This window comes from Macaca mulatta, chromosome 6 (genome assembly GCF_049350105.2).
Source record: "Macaca mulatta isolate MMU2019108-1 chromosome 6, T2T-MMU8v2.0, whole genome shotgun sequence".
In the NCBI taxonomy this organism is placed as follows: domain Eukaryota; kingdom Metazoa; phylum Chordata; class Mammalia; order Primates; family Cercopithecidae; genus Macaca; species Macaca mulatta.
Genome location: NC_133411.1, coordinates 125,037,743 through 125,050,293, shown reverse-complemented (window position 1 = coordinate 125,050,293; position 12,551 = coordinate 125,037,743). Strand labels below are relative to the sequence as shown.

Here is a 12,551-nt window from a genome sequence, read left to right as displayed (position 1 = left end):
AAACACGAGAAGTAACTAAGATGAGCTACATTTTAAATCTCATCTCACTTTGCTTCTTCATGCCTCCCCCAGAATAAATTGCTATACAGATTGGTCCCAGAGATCTAAATTACAAAAGATGTTGAACATCACACTAAGGCATTTGTTCTTTCATTTAAAGTCAACAATAACAAGTCACTGAATGGGTTTGGGCAAAACAAAACAAACAAACAAAAAGGCATAAGATTGTTAGAAAAAATTTAATTTCTAATTACAAAATTGGAAAAAATCATGACTATATTGTACACATTGTTAATTATTTTCAGGAAGAAAGGTATACAATAAATGGACTGGGTCAGGGAAATCATTTTATAGTTGGGGTGATAATAGACAAGCAGTTTTTATTGGTTAATAAAGTATTAATGCCACACAGACAAATCAGCCTCAGTACCACTCCCTGACCTGTTACTGCATTATTGCTACCACAGAAACCAATCAACAATTACTTGTTTTTATACTTTGTATAAGGTAAAGCATAATAAAATGCAGTGCTTAAGTAACCAGCTTCATCCAAGTAAGTAAAAATGTTATATCATCTATTTTTTTCCTCATATTTAGAGGAAAGACTATTAATCAAATATTTGGGCATTTGATTTTGGAGAAACACCTTCAGCAGTATTTAATTACCACAGAAGCTAAGATGTAATAGGATTCAGTTTAACTTTTAACTGTCTGGAAAGACCAGCCTACATGCTCTTTTGGCAAGATCAGTAGTTCTTGGCATCACCCAATACCAGGCATCAGAGCCTTCTTGACCCTGAGTGTCAGCTTCAAAGCACACTTGGTGGACTGAGACCATGGTTGCGTGGGAAGACCAAGGAGTGAGGATAAAAACAACCAGGCAGAAGGAAGGCAGAGGTCACTGGAAAGAGGAGAAAGGGGAAAAGGGGAGAAGGGAAGAGGGAGCTCGAGAGAGAAACAACGGGAGTGGAAATAGAGGAGAGAGCTATGTATGGTTTGAATGTGTCCCTCCAAGGTCATGTGTTGGAAACTTAATCCTCAATGCAATGTTGAGAGGTGGGACTTTCAAGAAGTGATTAGGTCATGAAGGTTCTGCCTTCATGAATAGATTAATGCTCTTATCATGGGAGTTGGCTAGTTGTCTTGGGAGAGGGTTCTTGATAAAAAGGATGAGTTCAGTCCTCTTCCCTCTTCTTTCTCTTGCCCTCTTGCCTTCCACCATGGGGGATGACACAGCAAGAAGGCCCTAGTGAGATGCAGGCCCCTGGACCTTGGAATCTCCAGAATGATAAGAAACACATCTCTGTTCTTCACAAATTACCCAGTCTAAGGTATTCTGTGACAGCAGCACAAAATGGACTAAGACAGAGAGGAAGAGGAGGAAGAGAAAAGCAGTTGAGAGGACACATGAAGACAAAGTTATTGAAAGATGAGATGCATTATCAGAGGAAATATGGGAAATATAGAATGTTTAAGAAAAAAAACAGGAAAGTATCTCACCTACAACACTTTGAAGGCATGCAGATATTTTATTGCTGAAAATTTACATTTCTAAATTTGAAGAAGAAATTCTCTGACCTGTGCTTTCGTTTGTCCACATGGTGAAGCCCCACAGCCTCCCCCTGACACTCAGGGAGAACCCTCTTGTGAAGCAAATATAAAAGCAAAATTTTGTTTCGTATTTTCATTTATGGCTGCCTTAACTTATACAAGAAATAGGAAAAACGTCTTAGGTCACATTGCTTTGAGCTTATGTAACACCTTTAAAGAGTGTTAATTGATGTCATACTCCTTAACCTTTACAAATATCACCCTGAGGTGGAGATCTGTAGTTTTACCCCATTCTACAAAAATAAAAATAAAATAAAAGATTAAATCATATACACAAAGTCTACAAGAGGAATGATTGGCTTTAGTTGTCTTGTTTTAATCAAGCATGAGAAAACTAAGCTAATTCCATACACTGGGACTGACCAAAATGTGTAAAGTAAGTTAGTCCACATTACAAGTAGGTTCAATTTGGCCAAAAGACACCATGTTTCAAACTTAATCCCCTGAGTGCAAAACTGTAAGATTATGCTCCAGTTAGCCTTGTAGTTCTGTTTCCTTCATTTCAGGATTCCTTTTGCCCTAAATAGTAGTCCATACTTGCTATTGTCTTTTGACGTCATTATTTTCACTCATACGCTTAGGCCGAAAGGGTGTCCATCCCACTGGTGAATACACAATCAAGAGCTTCAGAGCAAAGCCTTCATCTCCACTGTGGCCTCCACCACAGCAAGCCTAAGTGCACTTCCATGGATCCTACAATCATTTGTCTTTTTGTGACACCATAAAATTTAGTAACTAGCAACGCATGATTCAATGCAGGATATACTGTGGGAGAGAGAAATGGGCAGGAGAAGACACACTTCTTGCCTTTAGGGCTCGTTAAATTGTCTCCTCTTTCTTTTTCAACTTGCTTTTCTTTGGCTCTTCTGTCTTCTAGTGAATATACTTTTTGAGTTTCTGTCTTTTCATATTGTCATGTTATCTTCTCATTAGTCTTTTCGATTTTCAATGTTGAACTAAATAAACCCTCGGGCCTGGCTAAACTGTTATTTCCCTCAGCAAAGAATGTGCCACTCATTAATGCCAATGATTTTATATTCCACTGGCCTTCACAACAAAATAAGCAAGACTTTCTTAGGTTAATGTGTTTTTACACAACATTTAAGGTTAATTCTGTGGGATTACAGCCCAACGTGAAGTGACATCTTTCCCAGAAATACAGCAGCATTGGCAAAATTGTCAGCAATCACCCAACCTCAGGGCCAAACATGACAATATGAGAAGAAAGGCACTCTAAGTAATAAATGTGACTGAAATACAAATAAAATGTATGGTTTTCCAGACTCATAAAGTATTGGAAGACAAAACTGTGAGCAAACTACATTATAATAGGCAAGAGGAGTGCTGAAAGATAGCCACAAGCTATGTGTTTCTCCTTAGCCATGCAGCCATCCTGGCATTTTGCTTCTTGTTTTTCAGATTTTCATTCTTTATTGTCTGTAATTTGGCATGAATGCTGATCCTCGAGTGTTCCTCCAACATGTTACTGAAAAACTGCTGCAGCTGGAAGGACAGAGAGACAGATGATCAGTGCAATCTAACTTCCCATTTGGACAAAACAAATATCTAAATGCTAAGCAGCAACATGATTTTGTAAATTGGTGATGATGGTTGGAATGAGTAGAAATGTATACTCCCAGATTGTGTGTCCCTGGGGAGACTGTGACTGAGACAATGTGATGAACACCACACCTACCCCAAAGAAGCAGATGTAGACAGGAAGGTCCATGAAGCAGAAACTATGCCTTATTCATTGCTCTAGTCCCAAAGCACATATTAAGTCTCAATGAATATTTACTGAAGGCAAATAGAGTGTTCTCTAAGATTTGCAGACAGAGATACAGTGAACCCCCTCACTTTTTTTAAATCTCAAAAGAAACTGAAACTTCCAAAGCTCAAAATTGGTACATAATAGTTGCATCTTTACAACTGTCATTCTTTATTTGAGAACACTTAGATAATGAATTCGTCCACTGGCTGAATTACCTCATTGGGTCAGGTCAAGCATACAGTTATTAGAACATTTGTTGCAATATTACGTATAAGTCAGACTCCAAGTGAAAAATAAGTTATATTCCAAAATATAAATAAGTTATAAGTTTTTTCAATTTTCATTTTACCAAAAGTCTCTTTTTGTATCAGTGGATTAGAACTCCAAACACTTACAGCCCTAAGATGAAGATGCACATTCCAGTTCACAACAGCTCACTTCAACCCTAATATACTCAAAATTGCATAGTAATAGGGCTATCAAGCCTAATTACAATGTAAAAGAAATGTTTTAGGGAAAAGTAAGTTAAAGAGCCAGGAACAATCCTCCCCCACTCTTTCCTTCTCTGCTCACACCTGCCAGGAGGTGGTAACCAACAGCCCACAACTCCACATCACGGACAGTGTGCCCAGGATTGGGCTCCTGTAGTGGTGGGAGGGGAGTGGCGATGGTGTTTGGGCTTGTGGGTGGGCTTTATGTGTGCTTGAGAGTATGTCTAGCAGGGGAACATAAAAACCAGAGCCAGAGATGCGGAAGGTGTTTGAAAATTGTGCCTTTGGAGAGGGACAAGGGAGGCAAATGATTTCATTTTCACTTTCTTTTTTATTATTTATTTCAGATACTACCCTGTGAACTGATGCAGCCTAGCAGGACTGCTGGACATTAATAGTTGTTGGCAAGGATATTCATCTTAGCTCATTCATTTATTTTTTTAAATTGCAACAATTTAACTACTGCTAAATCCATTTTTCCAATTTTGAAAAGCTGTCAGTGACTAGAATTTTGAAATTTTGAAGATTGCTAAATTTATACGAACCTCATTTATTATTCATTAACAACAACAAAACTTCACTAGATTCTGTAGAGGCAAACTAGATATACTTAAACTGTACAAGTCAGTGAATTTTGACCAATGTGTACCCCTTTGAAACCATAGACACAATCAAGTACATTTTCTCTACCCTGAAAAAGGGCCCTCAGGCCCTCTTGCAGTCCATCTCTCTGTCCCAAGCAACCACTGATCTGCCCTTTGCCACTATAGATCCATTTGCATTACCCAGAATGTGACTGGTTTCTTTTACCAAACATAATCACCTTGATATTCATCCATGTTGCTACACAAATTTTAAAAATTTCAGGATAGTATTCCATTGTGTAGGTATATTACTTTTCCTTATTCATTTACCTATGGATGGGCATTTAGATGGTTTCCAGTTAACATTTTAAAAAACTGCCTGTTTCCTGACATGGTTGTGCCATGTTACATTCCTCCCAGCAGGATAAAAGAGTTCCAGTTGCTCCATATCTTTGCCACCATTTGGTACCATAAATCTGTCTAATTTTACCTACGCTACTGGGTGTGTAGAGGTTGTATTTATATTGTATCCTTGTTTTACTTTGTGTGAAAGTATCTTTTTGTAGACATTTGCTTTTGTCTGCTTCGTTTACTTTCCGGTTACAGCCCTTTGTTCTTTCAGAACTTCCCCTTCCCCTTCCCAGTGCCTGTGACTTGGGTGGGGCTGTTCGACCCTGGCTAGACCAATCAGAGTATTCCATCTCCCCTGGACACAGTGATTGCTGCCTCTGACCCAAGTAGGACCAACCAAAGTGCTTTTTTCAGGGCAGGAACTCTTGAAGCTGTGAGAAAGTATCCTTCCTTCTGCAGCTGGGAGTGCTGAGGATTATATAAGCAGGGAGCTATGCTTCTCTCCACATGGAAAAAGACTGCCTAATAAAAATTCAGCCTAGAGGAAAGCAAAGCCAGGAAACGGTAAGAATCTAGAATAGACAAAATTAAGATATCATCTCAGTCCTCAGGGAGCTTATTGTAGCCTCATGGGGTAGACATATTTACCAGTGATTACACTATAAGGTAATAAGCACTATGGTAAAAATATATTCATAGGATTACTTGAAAGTATAGGTGAGGAAAGGGTATAAATCCTTCATTAAAAAGTTCCCAGAATAGATAATAGGAGCAGAATCTTAAAAGATGATTAGGAATTATCCAGCCAGGAACTGGGATGAGGAACGTTCTCCAGACAAAAGGTAGAGTGTTTCTGAAATCCAGAAAATGTGAAGCTATACAATAATTCAAGAAAATTTGTAAGTGGTACAGTATAGCTAGAGGAAATGTGTTTAGGGGTGTCTGTCCATCTCTCTTGCCCTCTGACACTTGGTGGTGAGGTGAGCAAAAATGAAGCCAAACTGTAATGTAGGGGCCAGATCATGAAGGGCCTCATGTGCTAATCACAGGATTTCAAAATTTCTTTGAAAAACTATAAAAAGCTACTGAAGCTCTGGAACAGAGCAATGACTGGCAGTGATGGCAAAGGTGGGACAGAAGGAAGCCCAATCTGGGACAGGAACCCTGGGCGAGAGTCCCCTGCATTCAGGTGAGAAAGGATGAAGTACCACCCTCCATGAACAGGTGATATCTATTTCAGGAGGAGGATACAATTAAAAACACTTCTTCACAGTGATACAGCAGCAACAGAAGCATAGACTGTAATAATTCAGATAAGCATATTATTATTTTTAATTTTAACAAGTCCAAATTGCATAAAAAGTGGTTTCCAAATTATCATTGTGTTTCATAATATTTAAAGTGCTTACCTCCACAATCTGTAAATCTGTAGTTATGGCTCTCCCTATTGCATATATTAGATTGATCAATGATTGTGTGCCATACCTACAAGGCAATAATATGTTAATCAAGGGTGGAAAGCATTTTGCAAAATAAAGTTATATTTTATACAGCAGATGAAAGCCAAGTGTACGGCCCCTATTAATTCCTATGTCCTAAATCTAAGTAAAAACATGTATGAACTAGTTTAGCGTCATCTTTCAATAGAAAATCCTATTAACACTAAGGAAATATTGATAGTTAAATACTTATATGTGTTACACAAATCTGTTATCTAAATCTAAAAAGTTCTTCTTAAAAACAACCATTATCTATTAAAATGAGGTAGTTGGAATACACGTCACATGTCTCAATACAATTTCTAAAGGAATAAATAAATATATAAATTGTGTCCCGTAAAAAACAGTAGTTAAGAGAGGATCCATTTCAGAACTGCTGACTAAAGCCCCCTGAACATGTATTTAAAATGTTGTTTTTGTTCGTGCTTTTTTGGAGAGAAGATCCGTGTCTTCCGATGTTCTCTAAATGTTGGTGACCCTGAAGGCTGGGCACCATGGCCCTACCTGTGCTTGTTTCAATAGGTGTGGTAATGGAAACTTTCCCTCTCGTTTAGTGTCCCTGAATATCTAGCAAAAAAAATCTTAAAATAACTGTGAAGTATTGCTATGAAAAAACAGCAGATACTTACCTGCTCAAAGTGTGGCTGTAGTTAAAAAAGTAAATAAAAGACTTTTGGGTGCATTAAAAAAGAAAGAAAAATTAAAATAGGGTTATTATAATGGACTGACCAAGAGATGGTTGAAGAGTTAATATACACAATTGATTTACTTCAAAAATATGTACTTGAAATTAAAAATTATAAGAGTTAACTTTGGCATAATATACTAATAAAGGTGAGAGAAAATAGTGCTGCTGTTTTTCTAAGTTCCTAGCTGTAACTTAACACTGTGTCTACCTGAGCAACGTGAAGGACAATAGAACTCTGCATATAATTGAGGCAAGCGAAACTGTTTTTATGAAGAAAGAGGAAACATTTCTTAGTTCTCTATTTTAATTGGCCAACTAGGCAGAAAAAACCTATAAAATGACTCAAGAAACTTGAGTTCCAAAGAACTCAAATTCCAACCTTAAAAATAAAAATAGAAAACAGAGGAAACCTACCTATGGTGCTAAATGTGTTAATTTCTGCCAGACACAGGAGAAAGGTACCTGAGGAGGCAGGGCTGGGTTTGACATTACCTTGGACAATTTATAAATTGTAAAAATGGAAAATAACAGATACTTAGAAGCATTGTTCTGGAGCATAAATGAGATAATGTATATGGAAGCACCTATTAGATTACCTGGCACACTTCATTCCTTCCTGCTCTTGTCAACTTCAAGAGGGGCTATTTTTGAAACACATGATTTATCATTCTTGTTGAGAGAGCAATCTCTTTCAAATATTACTCAACAAAACTGCATTACAAATAGTTTACCCCCATCAGTGTTCAAATACATTCTAATTAATATGAAGTCAAAAGCCAATATAAGTCAATATAGTAATCCTTTTTAAAAAGTTCATAACATCTAACATTAGTGTGGGAACAGTGATTTCAGTACTCCAGTCTGGCTCTCCTTTCTGCCTCTCCCTCTTCTCACATTACCCCTCCCTTCATCTCCCCTGCCATGTCAGATTCCTTCTGGCAAGGATGGCCACGCGGCAAGCATGGGGACACCAAGGCATCCAGCCTGATCCATGCCATGGGAACAGACTCCCCAGTGCTTGGACCCTCCCCTCTGAAAACCTCTCATTTTGCTTGTGCTCCTGTTTAGCCTTTTTGGCTGTGTTCCCCATCATGAAATACAACCAAGGAGAAGTGAAAATGATTCCATGTTTTTAAGCTTAAGACTTTAGGCAATATAATAACATGTGGAGAAAAAAATCAAGTGCTTAATGAAGAGCGTAAGATTCATTTTGGACAGGATGAGTTTAAAACTGATCATACTCTGTATTCTATATTGAGATAAAACTGGCTTTTCTGTATGCTGTGAAGCCCATTTAACAGAGATGATAATGGCACAAATAATGCTTCTACCACATCCATTGAAAAGTCCCAAAAATACTATTGCTTCATCCCCATTCATATGCTTCCATAGGACCTATTCATAGCTATGTGTACCTACTGACTTTTCTGTAACTTGAAATATAGCTCCATGACCAATGGAGTCTTTCTCATTGGAATGAGTATTCAAGAGATCATCTTTGGCCCAATAATTAACTAAACTTTCCCACACCAACCAGTGCAATGCTCTGTACATGACAGTGAGGGGCAAGACCAAGCCAAAAGTTGTTTTATTCAATCAAATATTCCAAAATGTATTTCCAGATTAGGCTTCCTGGGAAGAATTCTGGGCCTGGCTGAAAGGAACAGCGGTTCCTGCGCCGCTATTGGCGATATACTCAACTCCAACATGTGCCTTGGTGTGGAGACGATGTCTGTGAGCTTGCCTGCATGTCACTGTGAGACATATGCCCATGAGTGCTCTGAGATAAGGGAGGGATATACTCAAAACCACAGCACTGGTCACTTCATGCTCAGGGCCAAGCTGGACATAAGATGGTATTTTTTTGTTTTTGCATTTAGGCAAGCTGCCTCTGCCAGCCTGTCTCTCACCCTGTAGAAATGGAGCATAAGATCCCAGCAAGATACCACCTTATGGGAGGGGTGCAAAGCCGCTCTGCTCGTACTCCCCCTGATTCTAGCTCCCACAGCCAAGACCAAACCAGCAACCAAAAGCTCAACACATTAAAAAGCAAAAACAAAAATAAAATGAAAACTTCTGGAATAAGAAGTAGATTATTCAAACTTTTTCATAAAAAAGCAACTGACTATGGGCAGAGGGAAGGATGAGTAGGCACAGCACAGAGGATTTTTAGGGTAGTGAAAGTATTCCGTATGATACTACAATGGTGAATATGCATCATTATACATTAATACATCAACACCCATAGAATGTGCAACACTAAGAGTAAACCCTAACGTAAACTAGGGACTTTGGGTGATAATGATGTGCCTGTTTATGTTAATCAATTATAGTACAGCTATGAGCCACATAACAATGTTTCAGTCAACAATGGACAACATTAAAAAGGAGCCGAAAAATTCTTATCCCCTAGCAATGTCATAGTCATTGTAACATTGTAGCACAATGCATTACCTTTTCTATGTTTAGATATGTTTAAATACACAAATACTGGCTGGGCGCGGTGGCTCACGCCTGTAATCCCAGCACTTTGGGAGGCCGAGGCGGGTGGATCACGAGGTCAGATCAAGACCATCCTGGCTAACACAGTGAAACCCTGTCTCTACTAAAAAAGACAAAAAAATTAGCCAGACGTGGTGGCAGGCGCCTGTAGTCCCAGCTACTCGGGAGGCTGAGGCAGGAGAATGGTGTGAACCCAGGAGGCGGAACTTGCAGTGAGCCGAGATGGCGCCACTATATTCCAGCCTGGGTGACAGGGCGAGACTCCCTCTCAAAAAACAAAAAACAAAAAACAAAAAACAAAAAACAAACAAAAAACCCACAAATACTTACAGTTGTGTTACTACTGCTTCCAGTATTCAGTACATGCTGTACAGGTTTGTAAACTAGGAGCAATAGACTATACCATAGAACCCAGGTGTGTGGTAGGCTCTACCATCTAGGTTTGTGTAAGTACAGTCTATGCTGTTCACACAAAGACTAAATCATCTAAGGATGCATTTCTCAGAATGTATTTCTGTTGTTAATCAACATGTGACTGTAAATGTGTGGCTTTGATGCAGGATGTTGATAGAGGGGGAGCTTGTGCCTGTGTGCTGACAGGGATATATGGGAACTCTGTCTGCTCAATTTTGCTGTGAACTTAAAACTATCCTAAAAATTAAGTTTATTAATTTTTTAAAAATCAACTGAAAAGCCACTTCATTTATTTAAACATTTTCTGGAATTGAGATAAATAAATCACATCATGAGAAGGGCTTTCTAAGTAAAACAAATTTAAAATATTTGAACAAATCTTGGCATCTCAAAATGTTTAAAGGATATAGCATATCTTTAAAAAAAAATAGAATTTTGTTCTTGTTGCCTACTCAGGCTGGAGGGCAATGGGTTGATCTTGGCTCACTGTAACCTCTGCCTCCCGGGTTCAAGCGATTCTCCTGTCTCGGCTTTCCGAGTAGCTGGGATTGCAGGCATGTGCCACCATGCCTGGCTACTTTCGTATTTTTAGTAAAGACGGTGTTTCTCCCTGTTGGTCAGGCTGGTCATGAACTCCCGACCTCAGGTGATCTTCCTGCCTTGGCCTCCCAAAGTGCTGGGATTATGATAGGCGTGAGCCACTGAAAATGTAGATGAGGCATTAGTTAAGTACACATTGAAACATTAAATATTTTCAGTAGTACTCTCAAAAAAAAAATTATGAAGTATGCATTTTCTTACTTAGGAGGAAGTAAATAGAGAGCCGGGAATCAGAGCCAGGGGACACGCTTTCTAATTCAAGTTTTTTTATTTACTAGGTGTTGACTTTAAGTTATTTAACTTCTGAGTCTTGGTTATTAATTGGTAATTATTTCATGGGTGGCTGTGAAAACTGTAATTATTGCATATATAAACACATTATTTTGTTTTTTAATTTTTTGGTAGAAATAGAGTCTTGCTATGTTGCCCAGCCTGTTCTCAAACTCCTGGGCTATAGTGATCCTCCTGCCTTGGCCTCCCAAAGTGCTGGGATTATAGGCATGAGCCACCGTGCCCAGACTAACCATGTTATTTTAAAGAACAACATCAATGTGTGTTTTTCATTCTAAACATGAGACTCTAATACTGCTGAGGGATGTTATCAATAACATAAAAATAGAAATTGATAATATTGAGAAAAAGAAATAAAGTGAAGGATATAGGGACTTGTAATAAAGCACATACATCATATTATCTCACTAAGATAATAATAATGAACACTAAACATTTATTGTGTACCAATCACCTTAAATAGCACATTATTAAATTATCTTAAAGCCTATTCATTATTATCCTCATTTTATGAATGAGAAAGCTGAAGCTTAGGTTAAAAATCTTGTTTAAGGTTACATATTTAGCACTCTCCTTATCCTAAGATTGATCTGATTCTAGATTCTATTGCCTTAACTCTTCGACATACCATGTCTCTAGTGGATACATGAAAAACTAAAGCACAATAAATAAAAGGACAAAGGACAGTAATGAAGAGACACTTTCCATAGTTCTTAGAGGAAGAAACCACCACTTTGCTATACTGCTCTAGTTAAGTCTATCCCCATCCCCCAGTTCTAGAACTGACCCCCAGTAGTGTTAACACACGGTCATAATCACGACAGCCTGTGTGTGTGTTTCACATACAACACCAGTTAGAAACAGGACATCACCAATGAAGAGCACACAAAATAAAACTCCTTCACATGATATTCAGGGCCTGTTATCACCTGTCCTTCTCTCTGACCCTCAACTTACCTTCCCACCCCATCTCCTCTCCAGTGTGCTAAGCTCCTGCCAGTTACTGTGACTAGTCTCAAGTTGGCCTCCCAGCTCTGCCTCCAGGCATTTCCTGATGTTCTGTCCTCCAGGAAGAAGGAGGAGATTTGCAACTATGCTTGTTCAAATCACATGCACATCCCTTTCTTCCCCTTAAATCCCCAAAAGCCCTTGTCATCTCTCCTCTACAGCATTTATCAGATACCACGTCCTAATCCCTTTACATCTCCAATAACAATTTGAACTGCATCTTGATGTAGAAAAACTAAAACTTTTTATTACTAGAAAGAATCTTACATTTATCGAATACATCTATTATTCTATAGAAGAAGAAAACAAGGCCTAAATGTTAACTAATGGGTGTTTTTAAGTTTCAGAACCAAATGAGAGGGTTGGAAAATTTTGTTTCTCCCATCTGTCTTTCTTCTGGAACAACTGTTCTACCGGCAAAATGATGCTTTGTTTACATCAGCATATCCCAAGCTGGAGTTTGGAAGAACTACACCTAGAAGATGTTGTGTAGTCAAACTGTATGGAAAACTCTAAGTTTCCTTCTGCAGGGCTTCTTGGATACTTTATAACGCTAAAATGCACTGTGAGTCTGCAAAAGTGAGGGTTAAAACAGTTTCAAAACTGATGGAGCTATTGTCTCTTCTGTCCCAGAAGGCTTATCATCCCCATCTTCATGAATAGCATCCAGTGGAATATGCGTGAGAAAAACTAATTGCTAACTTGTTAGTGATCAGTCACATTTTAACAAATTCAGTATAG

General features: G+C 38.5%; 1 protein-coding gene across 2 annotated transcripts in view; it reads right to left on the bottom strand.

Moving 5' to 3' along the window:
* Positions 1 to 220: 220 nt before the first annotated feature.
* LVRN (laeverin) overlaps positions 221 to 12,551 on the bottom strand; it is a 73,752-nt gene continuing 61,421 nt past the window's right edge. The window contains exons 19-20 of one of the 2 annotated variants that reach the window (XM_001086413.5): positions 6,218 to 6,293; positions 221 to 3,114 (exon numbers count right to left, since the gene is read on the bottom strand). In XM_001086413.5, the coding sequence (XP_001086413.1) occupies positions 2,974 to 3,114; positions 6,218 to 6,293 (217 nt within the window). In that variant the 3' untranslated portion in view covers positions 221 to 2,973. Of the gene's footprint in view, positions 3,115 to 6,217; positions 6,294 to 10,363; positions 10,613 to 12,551 lie in introns of those variants that run through there. The other variant, XM_078005112.1, reaches the window with a different exon arrangement.